This window comes from Electrophorus electricus, chromosome 14, assembly GCF_041902795.1.
Source record: "Electrophorus electricus isolate QZ-2024a chromosome 14, ASM4190279v1, whole genome shotgun sequence".
NCBI lineage: Eukaryota > Metazoa > Chordata > Actinopteri > Gymnotiformes > Gymnotidae > Electrophorus > Electrophorus electricus.
The window spans coordinates 25,732,246-25,752,369 of NC_137510.1; the positions used below are offsets into that span (position 1 = coordinate 25,732,246).

At 39.4% G+C, this 20,124-nt stretch overlaps 1 protein-coding gene across 4 annotated transcripts; it reads right to left on the reverse strand.

Moving 5' to 3' along the window:
• Window positions 1-434: 434 nt before the first annotated feature.
• On the reverse strand, window positions 435-17,498 carry znf1035 (zinc finger protein 1035). 4 transcript variants are annotated; one of them, XM_027007297.3, is made up of 4 exons: window positions 17,019-17,428; window positions 16,022-16,099; window positions 9,429-9,475; window positions 435-9,325 (listed from the first exon to the last, which is right to left on the reverse strand). In XM_027007297.3, the coding sequence occupies exon 4, from the start codon at window positions 9,272-9,274 to the stop codon at window positions 1,343-1,345; it is 7,932 nt and encodes a 2,643-aa protein (XP_026863098.2). In that variant the 5' UTR covers window positions 9,275-9,325; window positions 9,429-9,475; window positions 16,022-16,099; window positions 17,019-17,428; the 3' UTR covers window positions 435-1,342. The 4 variants fall into 4 exon arrangements, with proteins under 4 accessions (XP_026863098.2, XP_026863099.2, XP_081552474.1 ...); XM_027007298.3 differs by lacking the exon at window positions 17,019-17,428 and adding an exon at window positions 16,843-16,988; XM_081696348.1 differs by lacking the exons at window positions 435-9,325; window positions 9,429-9,475 and adding an exon at window positions 9,482-11,378 and having other exon boundaries at window positions 17,019-17,498.
• Window positions 17,499-20,124: the final 2,626 nt, after the last annotated feature.

Genomic DNA, 20,124 nt, shown 5'->3' on the forward strand with positions numbered 1-20,124 from the left:
TCTTTACACTAATTTCCATATTCTGTATGCCATAAACCTACTGCCTTTGCAACAGGCCTTGTTGTTACAGGTGTAAAGGGATGGGTTGCTCTCCAAGTGGCACAAAGACATTAGCAAACACAATATGCCACTCTCATTAAATTAGACATCTATACAAATATGAATTCTTAAGAATTTTGACAGAAACTTACAGTTCAAACAGAGAGGGCATACATGTCAGTAGGATAATGTGAATGATTCTAGGGGGGGTTATTCAATCTTGAAAAAATTAAGTGCATTTTGACAAAAACTTGATATACATTTACATGAGAATGCTCCAAAACACTGTAAACTGCATTTCTAGTTAAGGGATCCATCACTTTTTATGTGACCTTACACCTCTACTAAGGAAATTTTCAATGTCACTGTTAGAGATGTAGACCACAAAGTATAGCTATATTCAAATGGGTTTATTGTCTGAACCTAAATGATGTTAAAAAAATTACATATGCATATATACTTTATATAAATGCAGTCAATCTCCAAACCAAATGACTACACCAAGTGCTTGATAGGAGCTCTTGGCCACCTGTTTAACAAAGACTAGTAAGAATACAGATTTTCAAATTCATCAACATGAACAGAAAGATATACAAGATATACATTATGAACCAATTACATACAAAGCAACATATAAAAGGCTTATATGTAACTCTGTAATAATCCCATTCAATTCACACTGCTTTAAAACCTTGCAAACAGAGGTATTAAGATGTATGGCTAAAACCAGTTATCAGAACATTACACAAAAGGCTGTACTATAAAACGTACTAGATTCAAAACAATTTCTCTCTCAAAATTACAAACTTCACAAACAGAAAAAGTGTTTCAAAAAGATAAAAGATATTGTGTGGCCAAAGAGAGCAATCGGTTTAGGCATGAGACATAAGTGGATATTTCTGCCATATACGCCTTGCCAAGGATGGGAGGGATGATAAGGATGGTATTTAATGAGAATTCCTTTTTTTCCTGGCATGCAAATTTTTACTTCACAACCACTATCTTGATTTTATATTATTATCATTATTATTATTATTATTATTGTTATATACACCCGAGTCTGAAGTTTTGGGTGCTATAAAAACACTAGAGTTCTCAAAAAGTAAGAATTGCTTCCATATATAATTGTATTGTGACTCCATTAATATGAGATGAAATAAGCTCAAACAAAGAGCTTGAGAATACAGTAAGATTGGAAAGTGATAAACTAAATCATGCATCAAGAAACTGTACAGTCTTATAAAGGTGTTCAGAAAACTGAAGGACTAAATCTCCTGCACTGCAGGAAATACTCTATAGTACACTACTCAATGTCTGGGCTTTGAAAGACAACAAGTGACGGCGACTGGTCTATAGCAGTTGCATGAGTTCTCTGATGTTCTTCTAAAAGATTCAGAAAAGCAAAGGCTTTATCACACTCTGTGCATTCATAGACAATTTGTCCAACATGACTTTCCTGATGTTGTCGCAGCTGAGAAAGCTGAGAAAAAGATTTATAACACATATCACATCTGTGGTCGCCACTCCCTTGACTGAACCTTTGCAAATGAGAATGTTTCTGTTCATGCTTTGAAAGGTCATATGGTGTACGATATGACTTGCTACAGACAGAGCACTGGTATTTTCGTGTTGCATCATGTGTTTTATGGTGGGACAATAGAGTTGGTTCAGTTTTGAAGGATTCAGAGCACAAATTACATTGGTAAGGTCGCTCACTGTGCAACTGCTGGTGCTGTGTGAGATATTTCTTTTTTGTAAAGCCTTTCCCACAGACCAAACATTTGAAAGGGCGCTCATCTTCATGCAGCTTTTGGTGCTCCTGCAAACTACTACTAGAAGAGAATCGTTTTTTACAGATAGAGCAATTATAAAAGTCTTCACCTACATCAACTTCTTCCTCCTCCTCATCATTATTATTCATAATTTCAAATGAAGGTCCTGAAGATGTCTTTTTATCAGGGGGTGACAGGGATGACCCTGATGGATGTTTGCTGGAAAACAAGCGTTTCTGGTGAGCACAGTGATGCTGCCGAAAGGCATCACTACCAAGAAAGCTCTTTCCACATTCAGTACATTCATAATGTGTAGCTGCAGACAAATGACATTGTTCGTGTTCCTCAAGTTGTTGCTTAGATGCAAAAGTTTTGTTACAAACATTGCACATGTGCGAGTGAACAGAAAGGTGATTTGCTAGCTCTAGGGCTTGAGAAAAACTCTCAGGGCAAATGGGGCATGTGTAAATTTTGTCTTGAACTGGATCAGTGTTTGACACCTTCATTTTTTTATGGATACGAGAGCCTGAAGATTTTTCATCACCATGTCTTCTTAAATGAGTTAGGAAGTGATGGCGGTGGCTGAAGCTCATGTGGCAACTGTTACATTGAAAAGAACGTGGTCCAGATAACTGATGACTTAGCTGATGCTTTTTAAGGTGAGAACCATGCAAGAAATGCTTGTTACATTCAGGACATGAGTATGGACGCTCTTTTGCTGCATTGCATCCATGCTCTGAGAGCTGTTCTGGATCTGAGAATCGCACCTGACAAATTCCACAGCGATATTTGTATTGCTGAACAATACTTAAACATGGACTTCTGTCTGACCTAGGTGGAGATAAAGTCTGATTTGTGGGTGGTGAAATCAAGGGAGGGAGTTCTTCCTCATGCTCAGCGTGGGTCTTTCGGTGTTCTGCTCGGGTTGCCTTGCAGGAAAATGTTTTGTGACAAAGATCACAGGGAAAATTTTCATCACGATGAGAGATCATGTGTTCTGCCAGCTGTGAAGAGCCTGTGAAGCTTAGATGGCACTTTGTACAGCGATGAGGCCGTTTTCTGACATGAGTGTGCTTATGTTTGCGCAGTGCAAAAAGTGACACAAAACCTTTACCACACATCTGACACTGAAACTCAGATTTGTGGCTGCGCTGATGCTGCTGCAGGTTTACAAGCTGAAAAAAGCATTTGCCACATTCTTCACATTCATGGGGTTTTTCACCAAGATGGCATCTTTGATGATCCTCAAGACTTTCTGATGTCAAGAATGTTTTCCCACAGACATGACAAGGAAAATAGGGTGCAGAATCAGAATCATTATCACTTAGATCATTAACTACATAATTTGTGTCAGATTCTACCTTGTCCAATTGCTGTTTCATAGGAACACTTTTCTCAGGAAGACTTTTATATCCTCCATGTTTAATTCTGCAGTGTCTCATATATGACTTTCTTATTGTGTAGGATCTATTACAAGGAAAGCAAGTATATTGTTTGGGAAACCCTACTTCAGCTTTTGGAGTAGACTCAGTTGTTTTGAGCTGCTCAGTACCTGTATGAGCATGCCTTTGATGAACACTCAACGATTTAGCAGTCCAAAATCTCAACTCGCATATGTTACAAACAAATGGCCTATTAGGGTCATGACACGACCTGTGGATGTCTAAATCTGAGGGACAACGAAAACTTCTGAAGCACTGGGGACAGGTATTAGTAACAGTTTCCTGGTGTCGGGTCTTCACATGTCTTTGCAGTACTCCAGCTTGTCCAAAGGTCTTTCCACACAGATGGCACCGGTGCTGGTTGCCTAATCTGCGTTCCTGGTCTTCACGACCATGATCCTCAAGATGGCTAATAAGCCTGAGCCCATCTGTGAAACTTTGATCACACTCAGAGCACTGATATTTGTGGACAACTACATCTCCTTTATCCACATGTGCTTTGTCCTGATCCTTACATGAAAAATTTGTCTGCAGTACTCCTGTCCCTGTTGTTTTGGAGCCCTTATTAAACACAAGAACTGTATCATTTAGAGTAAACTCCAATTCTGATGAAGTTGCAGATTCCAGGTTAGGTTCTTTTTTTGTGAAAATTTCAAAGCCCTTACACTTTTTCATGTGCTTGTTTTGGACATTTCTGCTCCAGAATCCCTTGTGGCATCTTTTACAAGAAAGTGGGTATACTGTTGTATGAGTGCGCATATGCATACCTAGCCCACCATTGCTGATAAATCTCATGTTGCATTGCTGACACTTGAATGGTTTCTCCCTTTCACCATCTGTGTCCTCAGGTGCAATCTTAGTATGCATCTGACTGCTGCTTGGCAGGATTCCTACATACTCTTCTTCATCTATTGGCTCCTCCTTTATGCGCAAAGGATTTGATAACTGTTTGTATTCAAAGTTATTTGACTGCTGGATTCTGTCAGATCTATGTTTTGTCAGAAAATGCTGCTGAAGCTGTGAGAACAACAAAAAGCGGTCACTGCAACTGACACAAGAAAACCCCTTGATCTTTGAAGGGTTACTACAACTGTTTACCCTCTGGGGGAAGTCAGCTGACTTCAAGTTGATGATACAGGTTCTCTGGTGTATATGAAGAGCTTCTTGAGTAAACAATCCACCGCACTGGTCACAAAGCACCTTTTCAAGACTTTCTCCTTTTCCAATGCATTTAACCAAGTGGCGCTGCAAGTAATCCCTTCTGATGAAACGCTCACCACAACTGGCACAGCCAAATGGTTTTTCTCCTGTATGAAGACGAGTATGCACCTTCAATTGTGACTGATCTTTAAAGCGGCGAGGACAGTACTCACACTGAAATTTCCATTTGTTTGTATAGTGTCCTTGTATTCGCTGTAAGAGTTTAGAGGTTTCTCTGCATGCCTGGACTGGAGCATTTAACTTTTTCAGGCTCTCTTCTGAGGACCTCTTGCAGTTTACCTTGAGAATGTGTCTCCTCAGACTCTTTTTAGTGCAATACCTGTTACCACATTTTTTACAGGAGTAAGGTTTGAAAGCAGAATGCAGCATAGAAATGTGTCGGGTTAGATTACTGTAGGTGGAGAACGGCTGAGAGCAAGTATTACATTTAAATTTGTCATTTGGTTGCTGCATTTTTGATTGCCAACCTGTACCAACATGGTCAAGAGGAATCTTTTCAATGCGCACCTCGAGTCGTTTTCTCTTGCCTTTACAGCGTGCCTGGTGCAGTTTCAGATGATCATATCGGGAAAAACAACTTTCGCATGACTTGCAACGATATGGTTTGACTTCTGTGTGGGTAAGAATGTGGCGCCTCAGATTTCGTGACTTTGTAAAGGTTTTGGTGCAAAATTTGCACTTGAATTCTCCATCAGTTTCCACCAGAGTTGCTCTGGCATCTTTCAGATCTGCTGCACCAAGTGACATGTTTTTGGGTTTAATAGATTCATTCCATTTTTTTGATTTATGTTCCCTGATCACCCCATCACAGAAGGCCTCGTGCTGTAGGCAGCGGTGCTGAGTGGCATATTTCTGACCACAATGCATGCATGCAAATGTTTTTTTCTTTAAGTGAGAACGAAGATGTCTCAATAGGTAACATCTGTACCTGAAACATTTAGGGCAATATGGACACCTCTGCATCCTGTCCTTGACAGTCATGCTTATTTCTTTTGAGCTTGTGTTAGTGTTTGTGACAACTATGGTAACATCCTGGCACTTGCACTCGTATGCATTCTTGATTTTGTTTCTGGTGAATACTGCACCACATTGTCTACAGGTAGGGTGAGATTCCTTGCCCCTGCAACTCTTCTGATGTTCTTTAATTTTTTTTCTCTTGTAAAACTTCCCACACTTTAAACATGGAATAATTGATTTGGCCATGTGTGCTCTTTCATGCATCGTCAAATTGTTTGACATGGCAAATATATGTGGGCAGAATGAGCACTTAAAAATTCTTCTCACTTTATCCAATACTGCATGTACTTTGTATTTCTCACGGATTTGTGCTCTGTGCAGAGATGCTGGTTTTTCTTGTACTCCTGTGCATTTCTCTTGATGAGCTTTAAGGGGTTCCTTGCGGTGAAAATGCATTCCACACCGTTCACAAGGAAAAGGTTTTTCACCAGTGTGAAGACGGATGTGCCGAATCAGTGAAGCTCGACTCTGAAAATTACGTTTACAGAACTGACATTTGGAACCAGAGGTTTTTGGCACATGAGTTAAACAGTGTTCACTCAGTGCTTTTGAATCAACAAATACCTTTTGGCATATTGCACATGTAAAGTCCTCCTGAATTTGCTCCACTTTTTGTTCTGCTAAATTTCTGTTAAGCTCATATGCTGTTTGGATTGACTTGAGTTTGTTCTCGTGTGTTGCAACATGTCGGCGCAAGAACACAGGAAACTTGAACTCCATTGGGCAGTCAGGGCACTTAAGCATACCCTTTTTTACATGGGTTTGTCTGTGTTTCAGCAAATCTCCAATGGTAGGAAAAGTCATTTTACAGACAGAACACTGTATCTTTCGCCTGTGAACATTTTTATGAGATATTAAATGGCCACGCCTTGCAAAATGCTTACCACAGTCCAAGCAGCGGAAAGGTTTGTTTCCCTTATGTAGTCTTAAATGTTTCTTCAATGAGTAAGTAGAACTGAAACATTTTTCACAGAATCGACAAGAGAAAGGCTGGCTAGAAACCACAGCAGGAGATTCTTGGCTTTGGGGTGCACGATTATCAGAGTTTGACTGCTTGAGATCACCCGGGTTGGTATTGACTGGAATTGTAATATTTGCACGCATTTGATGTTTCTTCATGTGTCTATAGACTCCAGATTTATGTGCAAACATAGCTGGACATAATTTACATTTATAACGTGAAAGATTCTGAGAGGGCACTGCTATCACTGGTTGCTTCTCGTCTTTGTCTTGTTTAACATTATCTTTGACTTCCTTGACCTCTTTCTTTTTGTACAAGGACCCTTTAATTTTATACTGCTGAAAGCAAGTGTTTTTGATATGTCTACTACGATTGCAAGCCAAGGTAAATGTTTCACTACACAGAGGGCATTTATACCTATCCCCAACTTTTCCTTTCCCTTTTCCGGTATATTCTTTCAGACACTGCTCACGCAAATGCCGCATTCGATTGTAGGAGTACGTAAAAATCCGTGAGCAAATGGGACACTCAAATCTACCAGGAAGTCTGCTGTCTGGCACAGATAATTCAGGAGGATGGATGGTGTTTTGACAACACACCTCCCTTTTATGCTTGTTAAGATTCCAGGAATATTTGAAATCTTTCTTACATTTATCACATCTAAAGGGCTTTTCATCAGAGTGGGCCCTAAGGTGTCCCTTCAGTTGTGCTCTGAGTTTGAACTCTTTTCCACACACTGGACAATGCATTACTTCAGGTGACTGATTCTTCTTGTTTATGTCCACAAGTTTGACAAAACAATCAGGAAGCTCGATTCGACAGCCATCAGTTCCAACAATGATGTTTGGCTTCTTCTGCTCTGTCATACATGTTTCTGCACTCTCTTTAGCCTGCTTGATGGGTTCTACTACCAACGGTGTGCACCTGATTTTTCGTCTGTGGCTGATCAGTTTACTCGCATGGGGAAAGTACAATCCACAACATTTACATCGATGTTCTGTAACAACTCGATGCCTTTGCTCATGATCACGATAGTATGGCTTTTTGACAAAGATTTTGTGGCAGTACCTGCACACGTACTTTGTTTTCATTTTCTGCTCCTTAGTCTTTGACAATACAGAATCAGGGAGCTGTAGGTCATTCAGCCCAACCTGCTCACACAAATGTTGTTTTGCCGCTGCTCCATTAGAAAAATAACATCCACAGGTGAGACAATAATAAATATTATGCTGTGAGTGTTCATAGTGGTGGTGTTCAATAAGCTCATGTACATTTTGTGTATTCCTTTGGCACTCAGAACAAGAGTATGTCATTCCATCATCAGCACTCTGTTTAGTTGTCTTCAGAAGAACAACAGGTTGCAGCTTTTTCATCAACTTCTGGGACGACACCAAAGAAAATTTACTTGTCATCTTGATCTCATCTCTACTTTCAGTTCTTGCCAAAACACCAATCATTTGCCCCGTCACAGAGTCATTTTGCCTTCCTGACTCTGAAGGAACCTGAGCCTTGCAGAACGAACTGAGTACAGGAGGTTCCTGCATACCATCTGCTGCCCCTTTCTTTTGATATCCAGTGACTGGTTGACAGGTAGCTCTAACAAGAACTGGGGGTTGTGTGCGATTATTCTGGGAGTTCTGATTCATACCTTCACATAAAGTCTCCATCACAGGTTGGTCTAATTTTGAATGGTTTGTGATGTTTTCATTTTTAAGGCCAAAGCATGTCTGCAAGAAATCAAAACTGCTGTGTTCAATCTCTTGATTCCTAGAACATTTATCTTCTGTATGGTCACATTGGGGTTTATTTCCATCTGCAACCTTTTCAAACTCCGAATTTGATCCATTTTCTGGACTACCAAGTTTGGATCCACATGCTTTGCTGACCTCTTCCAACTGGCAAAGACCTTGGGCATGTACATCTCCACTACTGATGTAATTTTCATTGCCTTCAATTGCCCTCTTTGCAGTATTCAGATCTAAGTCACAAACAGAGCTAATCTGAGAAGTTACAGTAGTTTTGCCATCCTCGTTTGTCATTTCTGACTTCTCCTTATATTCCTCATTTGTTGTAATGCAGTCGTTTTCACTTTCTGTATTACTGATATCTGAGCATTGATTCTCAAGATTCAAGGAGGACTTCTCTCCTTGGCCACATTCATACATCACATTTCCCAAATTACCACCATCACACTTTGTGACAGGGGGTTCTTTACCATCAGAATCTGGATTTTCTGTTGTCTCTGGGTCTCTTGCTGCTAACGGATTATGTAAATCACCAGCATGGATACAAGAAGGTTCTTTCTCCAATTCACTGAGCTCCCCAATACTTCCTATGTTCTGATATTCTGAAAATTGATTGCCATCACGGTTTTCTTCCAATATTGGAGTATTTGAAATGTCAAGATCTGCTTCAGAGCAGCTGCTAACATCCGAGTAACCTTCAAGACTAGCAACAGTTAACAATGCAGAATCTAGTCTTGTCCCGTTTGAATGTGTATCCAACACAGGTGCATCAGTTTTTGAAAAGGCCAGCTGATTTGGTGTGATACCACTTGATTGATCTGCCTCACTATCTACTGGTTTCCCTCCACTTTGCCATGGTGGTTCATGGCATGTGTCTTGTAAAGAATCTGTGTCTGAATTCAGACAGCCTGATAGGGGAACTTCTTCAGAATCAATCATGCTTGAAATGTTCTCTTTTTCAATAAGCTGCTCAATATGATGTCCAAAGCTTTCCTCAGACTCCAATGAATCTCCCACCAAGGCCTTTGAATCAGGGGGACCCTTAGAATGATGACACGTATTCAATCCATGAGCCATCGTGGTATGTTGAGTCTTTTGAGAGAATCAATAAAATCTTCTCTTTAAGCCCTGAAAAAAAATGTGTTACTAATATTATTTCTAAGACATACATTTATAACACCACATTTATAACCAATACGACTTAATAAAAAGGAATAGATGAAGTACTTACCCAACTGTACCCATTACACATCAGGGGAAAAATGGCAATTCACTTATCTGCATAAGAAAAAAATCCAATTAAGCATTTCATAACCATAGAAAATCAATTAATCAAGCAATTATTAAAATGGACAGGGGAAAAAAAGCCATGCAAACAATTTGAGACAATTTACTGGGCAAATTGTGAGCATCAATCCCATAGTTTTACATTCTAAAATACCATTCTATTCCTAACCAATCTTTTCACAAAACCCATCATTTTTTTAAGGCATTGATCTTTATAAAACTGCAACTGAAAGTTTACACATCACTAGATTCGATTAGATATTCACATAACGGAATTCTAAAGCTACATATTAATTTGATTCCTCCAACAGTACTTGCATGCTTTCGGTCAATGCAATCCAAGTTTAAAAAACAAACAAACTTGGATCCGTCTGGGACACCATTCAATGTAACGTAGCGTTGAGATGGAAACCTCATCAATGGTAAATGAAAATTTCACAATATGATGAAAATGGTCTTTGCACCATACTGTGTACAATTACCTGCATTTGAATTCATAGCACAGTCACAGTGTAGTTCATGTGTTGTAAATACTTCAACACATGAAATGTGATATATTTGCATATCTATAAGAGTAACACAGGGGATGTCTTAGCAATATCATATACAGCACTCTGGCTGTACAGAACCTAGCTATTTGGATGATTGGTTTGATAAAGTTAACAAGTTCAAGTTCAAATTCGGTTTATTCGTCACATACATAGTCATACACAGTATAACGCGCAGTGAAATGGTGGAGAGTGCTCTGTCCAAACTGAGGAAAAGAAAACAGGGGTGCATAGAGAAAAATATATATATGCAGATAAATATATATATTCTATGTATGTACAAAAATATATTAACAATGTATGTACAATATATGTATATTATGATTATATACACAATGTACAATGTATATGGTTGGGTATATATACACAATCTACAGAATGTACAGATCCATTTTGTATAATAACATATCTACAGTTGTTGTGTAACAGGGTAATTGAGTATAAATCTATATATACAGATGTACAGATATACAGTCATGTTACATGGTGGTGGTGGTCCCCACAGTTTATCAGTTTCCCTGATTCAGGGTCCGAATGGCCTGTGGGAAGAAGCTCCTCTTCAGCCTCTCTGTCTTGGTCTTCAGGCAGCGGAAGCGCCTCCCTGACCTCAACAGAGAGAAGAGTCTATTGTTGGGATGGGTGGGGTCCTTCACAATTTTCCTGGCCTTGGTCTGGCACCGCTTGTAGTAGATGGTCTGCAGGTCAGGAAGTTCCGTGTGAGTGATGCGCTCTGCTGAACGCACTACCCTTTGGAGTGCTTGTCTGTCCTGCTTGGTGCTATTCCCAAACCAGACTGTGATGTTCCCCGTGAGGATGCTCTCGATAGTGCAGGTGTAGAAGTTCCGCAGTACTTTGGAGGGCAGTCTGAAGTCCCTTAGGCGTCTGAGGTGGTAAAGACGCTGACGAGCCTTCTTTGCCAGGGAGTTGGTATGGCGGGACCAGGACAGGTCCTGCGAGATGTGAACTCCAAGGTACCTGAAACTATCTACTCTCTCCACCGTGGTTCCACTGATCCTCACAGGTTGGTAGTGCCGCTCCTGCTTCTTGCTGCAATCCACGATCAGCTCCTTTGTCTTACTGACGTTTAGGAGGAGATTATTTTCCTGGCACCAGTTTTCCAGGTGTTTAATCTCCTCCAGGTAGGCCCTCTCGTCGTTGTCTGAGATCAGACCCATGACAACGGTGTCGTCAGCAAACTTGACAATGATGGTGGAGCTGGAAGTGGCTGTGCAGTCGTAGGTGTACAGTGAGTAGAGCAGGGGGCTTAGGACACAACCCTGAGGAGCTCCAGTGCTGAGGGTGGATGAGGCGCAGTTGCCCACCCGTACTGATTGTGGTCTGTCTGTCTAACAGCGGATAATATTAGCACCATTATTTAATAATATGATGAAAATTTAAATTCGTTTTAATTACATTACTAGGATTAGTCCATAAATTCATCTGATAGCAAAGCCTTATTTTTATGGTGAACACACATTACATCATATGGCAGATGCTTTTCTCCAGTTTTTAATATTTATACATGTTCCCCCGAGTATCCAACCCCATGACCTTGATGGTTTTAGTACCTTGCTTCACCTGCAGGTACCAGGTTTTTTTGGTATGTTAACATAAACTACCAACACATGCTTCATTTTTACATTTAGTTGTGTACCAGAGGATGGAAGATTTAAGAAAGTGTCAAGTTGTGTAATATTATAATATTTTGCACTATATTGGACTGTTTGCACTTGTGTAGCATGCTGTCTGTTGCACTGTTGTTTTTATGTTGCACCATGGTCCTGGAGGAACATTGTCTCGTTTTTGTTGTGTACTTGTATATAGCTGAAATGACAATAAAACCTCTTGAACTTGAACTTACCGACTCCAAGTATTACTAATAACCCTTAGAGAAATAGCTAGATGGCTAGTATGCTATGCAATGAAGTGTCAAATAACTTGGCTAAATTAGCAAAACAATAATAGAAAACTATATGTCCATACCACACACAGAACCTTTTACCTGGGTCAATTGTAAACAGGATCTGACGCCAAATATAATTGAAGCAAAAGGCCTATAGGCTAACATCAATCATCCCTGGATAGCATAAATCATTCATTTACAAACAACTATTGAACAAAAACTGAGATAGGCAGTTGTATGTTAAAGGCACAGATTCTCCAAAAATTAAAGCTATTAAATTTTTTAAACAAGTAATTTGTAAGTAGTTAACCCATATTAGACAGAGTACAGTGTTTCCACTGTTAAAAACAACAAAAATAGTTTTAAAAGCATATTGGCATTAGATTAGATTTCAAGACATTCACATCCAATAGTGAGATTCTGCTCTTCTACAACACTGGTGAACACAGATAAATAAGCTATTACATGGAATGGAAAATGTATGGTACAATTCAGTAATATTCAGAGTCAAAATTTCACACTTAAAGGACATGACTGATGGATTTCCAGTCCACAGCTCAACAGATGCTCAATATTTAACCTTTAACTGTTTAAGATTTAAGATTGTGTAAATGATTCATAAAATGTTACATTTTAGCCATTGCTGTTCTTGTATTCACAAGATATTACATGCAAATTACATGCATTTTTTTGGTCCAGCATCTTTTAATGTGGCATAAGAATGGACAAGAACAAAAAATGCTCATTTTCATTTGAGCAAATACAACCAACTTGCACAGCTGCCTTTCCAACTTGGACCTTTACATCCCATTGCTGTTTTGTCCCAAGCTGAATTTGTTTACCCTTTTCGCTGGGGTACCAAGCATGCTTAGCTGGAGAGTATGGGCGAAGCAAAAAAAAAGTGTCGTCCAATGTCAGGCTAAACACAATCGTCACGCCAGGTACTCCAGTCTGACAACCAACCACAATTTTTAAAAATCCACTGGCTTCAATAGTTTTTAAAATTACTGCTTAACTGGATGTTGCAGGCTGGAGAAACTAGCTAGAATCATTTATCTAATTATGTATAAAACTACAGCTACAAAAGCTAACTAATAGCTGATTAGCCAACTATTTCCATTACTTGTTTGTGCGGATCAACAAAATCTAAATAGTCCATCTCTTTTTTCTCGAGTGTTCCATTTCTGCTCTCAGCTTTTTTATCCCATGTCTGTCACTTAACATAAAACCAAATGCCAAATGTAAATCAGAACTTGAAGCTCCTCCACTGCTACTGTTTTAGGTTTACATTAGCATCATGTGGGTTTGGATTAGTAACAGTAACTGTACCATACCACCCTGCTCAGTAGAAAAACAACAATTAACATTTTGGTACTTGGGAAATTTAGTTCTAGTTTTGGAATTAAGCTAGCTAACATTCGCTAACTGTTACATCTAAGGGTACCCCAAGGTCTAACACACTGATTAGACTCCTTACAAATGGCACATAATTAACTGTCGCTAACTGTTAGCTAACTTATGCAGCTAATAGCTTACTAATGTTAGCTAGCTGTGTTTTAGTGGTGATTCTGGCAAACCGAGCCAGCTAAGAGGAGACTGCTTTACAACTGCAAAGATTAGGCAGTTATGACATGTGGGTAAGAACTTTTCTATTGCTGTCCAATTTATAGCGAAATAATCTATTTAAGGCTCTTGCATTACATAAAATTAACATTTTCATACTGAGCAGAGATAGCTCAGTGGTTAAGGTACTGGACATGTAATTGGAAGGTTGCTGGTTCAAGTCCCACCGCTGAAAGTTGGCACCGTTGGGCACTTGAGCAAGGACCTTAACCCTCAATTGCTCAAGTTGTACTCAGTCATAATTGTACGTCGCTTTGGATAAAAGCGTCAGCTAAATGTAAATATTTTATAAAATGCACCATAAAATCAAATTCTTAAATCCCACATTTTTTTTTTAGTTATTCTAAAAATATGAGGAAGCCACATAAGTTAACATCCTAAACACAGCACGCTTAAATATCGCAGCTCAAATAACATTAGGCAAATTCCAGCTCACACTACCACACCAGTACAACAGATAGCAATAATAGTAAAACCACCACCTCCTTGCTCACACCCAGATTGGTTCTACAGGAGAGAAAAGCTTCACAGACGGGATCTGCATCCAGATCCTTCTCCCAAGGCCTGAAACCAAGGCAATCAACTACTACCAAGAAACTGTGAACAAAACTGTTCCTGGACTTCAGTGCCAGGATAATTCCCAGCACACCTGAGCAATGTTGCATTTCATCCAACAAGGAACAAGCTATGAAGATTCCCTCCAGATTCCAAAGCAACTCAGCAAGGACTACAAGTTCGGACAAGCTCCAAAATATCCACCACACAAGAGTTGGTAAATATCTGTGTATAGTTTAAAGAACATCACATTTAAAGTGAAATGCAATTTTAAAAATATATTTGTGCTCTTAGTTTGAACCATCTTTGTTTAGATTATCTAAAATCAAACGTGTATACAGAAATTAGATCCATTCTCTTTGCAGGAGGTGCATAACAGAGTTCAAGGTGTTGACTTGGCCTCCAAGTTCCCCAGATCTCAATCCAATCAAGCATCTGTGGGATGTGCTGGAAAAGCAAGTCCAATCCAAGCAGTCGCCAGTTCACAGTTTATAGGATTTAAAGGATCTACTGCTAAAGTTTTGGTGCCAGATACCATAGGACATTTTCAGAGGTCTTGTTCACAAACATATATAATGCGGGAGCAATGTATTAGATGGTATGGACACAAATGTATTGTATCGGATACAATACAAATAAACTGTGATGGAGTGAGATGGGCAAGACAGGAGATAAACATTTCCTTAAGCTAATGGAAGGATGAAAACTCTGCTTTCACTCCTTTGAAGAGATAGCAAACTTAATATATCATGGAAGGGAAAAAGAAGAGAGTGTTTTTCCTTCTTTTTGGTGATGCCTAATAGAAGAATATAAGAGCATTATTCTTTTAACTCATGTTTTGATTTTTTTTTTATTTCGAGTATAAAAATGTATCCTTAAATGATTATTTTCTGGAAATGAGCTGGCCAGTGTTGCAAACCATTTGCCATGATCTACATCACCGCTGTTTCTAATTGTGTTTTATCTGTGTTATTTACTTTTGTACAGGACTTTGGGCAATGCAAGTTAAGATGTGCTTTATAAGTACATTCGCTTGATTCCTCTACCTTATAGAAGTTGCAAGGTTGCATTATTACATGTTTATTGCTTTTCAAGACAAAAATAAACATTGCCATTTTGTGTGTGTAAAACAGGGCCCATGTATTATATTATAGAACTGTTAAATTTAGTAGCTTTCTGATGACAAAGGATTCTGGTTTAACCAACCTACTACCAATGCTTACTTGCATATCTAAATCATAACCCCCATGTAGTGTAAGTGAATAAAACAATGTATTAACATTGGTATTAAGTAATTTTACCATCTGTATAAATGACATACTACCACTGGATGCTTAAAATGACTTGACCAGTGATATGTTCAAGAAACATATGGACATGGTTTTACAATATTAGAACTGTTATGCAAAAACCAACTGCAAAAAGGTAGGATGTAGCCACAAATCTTGTTCCTATAAAACAGTGTAAGGACCAACACATTTTGCTCTAGCAGTTCGTGTATGCATGTTTTAGGCTATGACAAACTGTTGGCAATTTACACATGAACTAAAATGCCTTAAATGGAAAAAGTATATTTGAATGGGACTATAGGATGGGGCTTTGGGGCCATTGTTATTAATGGCCTGAGACAAATGTCTAACTATCAGTGAAGAAAGATCTGAACATCTGCAACACAGGCTTAGTTTCTTTTTGGGAGGGGGGTGGCGGGTTGAAATGAAACCTGTCCCCCTTACCACTGCACTTTTTTGTGTCACCTGAAATCATAGCTTCCTCACCTGATATGCTTTTACTCATTGTATTATTGCACGAAAAAAAAATCTTACTCTATAACAAAAGATGTGTGACTGAGAACAGATCTAGGCAGAAGCAAAAAATAGACCGTATAAATAAACGAGTCAAATAACATACCATGCTGATTAGGTCCACAGCTCCAACACCCATTTCACGAGTCATCCTAACAATGCTCTTGTGAACATTCGAGGACCTCTGTAGAAACAAAAGACGTGTTGTCAAAAAGATAAACCATTTGGATCGAGTTAGGGAGGTTTGTCGGAAATGAGCAATACCTAAGAAGGCAGTATCAGGTTTAAACTGAAGCAGTCACTTCATGTTGCTGTATTTGTCAACTAGAGATAAAATTGTGGAAGCAAACCACTACCTTTACTGATCAAATTCCAACGAAGACAATGGTAATCGACCAAATTGCTGACATGCCTTTACCAAAACTTTAGCAAGACAGCAAATTAGTAATCTATAACTAGTTACCACTAGCCACGATGGAAGTAGCTATCTAGCCATCCAGATAGATGGCTAATGACAAGGAAAAGTTCACAGCCAGCAACCTTGCTAACTAACCAGCTAGCTAGCTAATGTTGAGGAAAAAATCGTTTAGAACCTATCGAGCTACCTTCTAAGACACCACCATGCGTTTCCTGAAAATGCTTGTGTGGTTTTATTTATAACCAGCTATGCATCTTTTTATACCAAACCTCGCTACAAATACAATTACAGTCAGCCTCACCACGGCAGTAGCATCACTGACCATAATAAATTAGGTAGCTAGCTATTGGGCTAAGTAACCTGGATGAGCTAGCTAGCTTCCAAAGCTACATCAAGTTGCTTTGCTTGCTAGCTTACCTACAAAGCTAGCTAGCAGTCACAAAACAAAATGGACCACCATAGGGTTGGGCTTAAAACCAAAGCCCCGCTAAACAAAACTGTGACCTTACCTAAAATCTTACAAGTACACAGGACTGTGCACCATTCAACCAAATCCCCGCTAGCTGAGATGTAAATATAATTTAGTTGCGCGATTGGTTGTGGATAGGCGTAATTCATCATTCAGTAAGGCAGTTTACCGCAAGAGCACATTCCTGGTCAGATTGTACCGTCGCTAGCTACTCACCGTCGTCCCGAAAGGTGCTCTTTTGCTGTTCCGTGACGTGCCAGAGCACCCAGCAGTCCACCGATATATTACTAGAATGTGTTCAGTAGCTCATCGTTTACAACAACATGTAATACTAGTGATACTACATTTGCAGCGACACTGGCAATCTGCCGTTAGTTTCTTCCACACAGCACATTCTCCAAACAATGTGCACAAACCCGGGATATTTCGTGACACCAACACTTAAACCAATCAGAAGAATGTAAAAAGCACGAAGTTCCGCCTCCAGTTCTACGGGGCCTCCATTTCAACACCCATTATGCGCAATCAGTGCTGTCTTTGCGCATGTTTTTTCAGTGAAGGCACTATAAGATGGCTGCTAGGTTGCTGCAGGATGTGACTATCATGTGTGACGACGGCAACGACCACCAACTGCTTTTGTGCCTTTGAGCATGTCAGGGAAGCTTGTTCCAGGGTGCTCTGCTGCAACTGGGCAACTATCTTCCAACAGTCCTTATGTTGCTTCTTGCTTGGTCTATGGTACTTTAAAGATTCATGCACTTGGTGCCAACGTTTGGACCCTACCGTTTAACACAACAATATTAAGTTATATTTGTAATGTAAATTGATCAAATGTGTCTTAGCAAGTAACCAATGCTCGTATGATGTTAATTATGTGCCATTTGTAAGGCATTTAATCAGTGTGTTAGACCTTGGGGTACCCTTAGATGTACCAAGAGATACATATGTACTGACTCTCAGACTATGTTCTAATGACCCTACCTTTTCTCAGACTCTTGCCTAAACCTTCGTTGCAACAGGAGAGTACAAGAAACGCTGTTGGCACCCTTCCCCTTCATCTTGGAGTGTACTTGTCAGGTTTTTGAGCAGACTTTGTCCAAGTTTGTATAAAGATAAAAAGCATAGCAAGTAGGATCAATCATGGGTTTGTCAAACTAAAAGAACAAAAGTTATATGCATATGGTAGGTTTATGGTTGCAGAGGTCATATATAATGAAGAGTACCTCTGGTCTTTCTTGGAAACAAAATAGAAGGTTTTTATGTACCTACCTGGTACCAATGTAGGTCCAAAGGTATTGCTTTTGGGTGCTGGTCACCTAAGGCACTTGCAGTCCCATTCTTTAAGACACTTCCACTAGTGACGGTAAATGCAACAAATGTCGTTTGTGTTAAGTTATAATATCTCTCAGAACATTAGAACCACCAAACAATGTTTGGAGCGGTTGTGGTCTGAAAATTACATTCAGCTAAAAGCAAGTTACAGGATGCAGCTTTAAACTAAGTAGTTACAGATAACATAATAGACCAATGAGACCCATGGGCATGTGAGTGTCTTAGTTACTTAGAGTGCGTCTGAGGCCTTGAAATAATACCCAGAAACAAAAGAATCAAGTTATCTTGCTACTGTACATGATCTCTTTCAGCAACGTCTAGATCAGTTACGTTTTGGATGGATATGTTTGACTCCAAGCCTCAAAAATATATATATTTTTTTTAGGATTTAAGACAAGCAATTTTATTGTATTTAGCATTAATTTGTGTACATGGAGAGATCTTCATCAAAGGCTGTCACATTACCAGTCATCCCTCAGAGCCTGGCAGACTCTCTATTTATTTGTACAGGAGTGTGCTTGAAGGAAGAAAAAAGGACCAGTTTCTAAGACCTAGTCCCAGTCCAATGATGATTCCCCATTGGTTCAATCCTTGTCTGGGGAAGTGGCAAGACAAGGATTAAACCAATGGAAAATGGTTTTGCTACAAGTGAGAGTTTGTGTGTGTATATATACATATGTAAACTTTGTCATGTTTAGCAAAACCAAATCAAGAACATCAATTAAATTCAGGATACTAAAAACAGAACCAGAGTGAACTCTCCTGTGATGGGCTTTAAGGAGAGATTTAAAAAGAGTGCATGTTGTCTCCCATCCTGATGCTGAGAGGAAGCTGGTTACACAGGTGCAGGACAGAAAAAGAGGGTCAATGGAATGGAGCCTAGTCTTTGTAACAGTCAGCAGTTCTGAGATGGATGAATGGAGAGGACAAAGTGGAATGGATTATAGGAAGTCTTCTACATGATGAGAAATACTTTGGATGTAGTCTGGCAGTACAAAGAAAGCCAGTGAAGGTATTAAATCAAGTGATCCTGGGGTGAAGTACAGTTCAAAACTTGCTCAACAATGTTTTGCTCAGACCACAGTTTATCAAGCATGTAGAATCCAAGATCAATAAGGAATGCACTGCATTAATCAAAATGTTAGTAGAAAATTCATGTGCAAGACCATCATCATCTGAGAATGTAAGATACTGGTTGACACCAGACTGTGTTATTGGTGGGAGGGGGGGGGGATCAAAGAAAAGTGTTCCATCTAGGACAGCAATGTCAAAGTCAGGTCCTAGAGGACAGGAGTCCAGCAAAGTTTACAGATTGCTCTGCTCAGACACTAAAACTGGCAACTGATGAGTTGAATCAAGTGCGTTTAACTAATATTAGTTAATGTAACACTGTGGTGTCAAACCCTGGTCTGAGAGGGCCAGAGACCAGTGGTGGTTTGGCAATTGACCTGCTTAAATGCTCCTGATTCAGCTCATTAATTGCCAGGTTTAGGTGTGTCTGAGCAGTGCAATTTTGGCTAAACTTTGCTGGACTTTGACACCCCTGATCTAGGATGACATGAGAGATTTTTCTGTTTGCAGTGATGGTACAACTGATAAACTGTTGATGGATAGGCAAGTTGTGGATTTTATCAGAGACAAACTTGGGTATTATTTAGCTTTTATGATGGTTGAGTTTTAGGAACTTCTATGCCATGATCCATGATCTGATGCTCTGAAAGAAGACTGTGGTGGGTTTGATGCAAATGTATATTTGAGAACTGTTTGCTTGCAGTTGTTCTATTAAACTTTGGTGGCAGATCCTGGGTCTTAGGCTATGCATTCACCAGTTCATTAGAAACACCTGCCTTGCAACCATGTTTACTGACCACATTATAAATTATCTTTATCGGTACCCTTTATAGGTGTCCAGTTACAGACTGTAACCCATTTAATGATGCAAAGAATTTGTCTGCTCTCTACCCCCATTTATCAACTGACAGTTTCTGAC

Bases quoted from the DNA above. Each gene is read 5' to 3' on its own strand.
- znf1035 (XM_027007297.3), bottom strand. From the start codon at position 9,274: ATGGCTCATGGATTGAATACGTGTCATCATTCTAAGGGTCCCCCTGAT.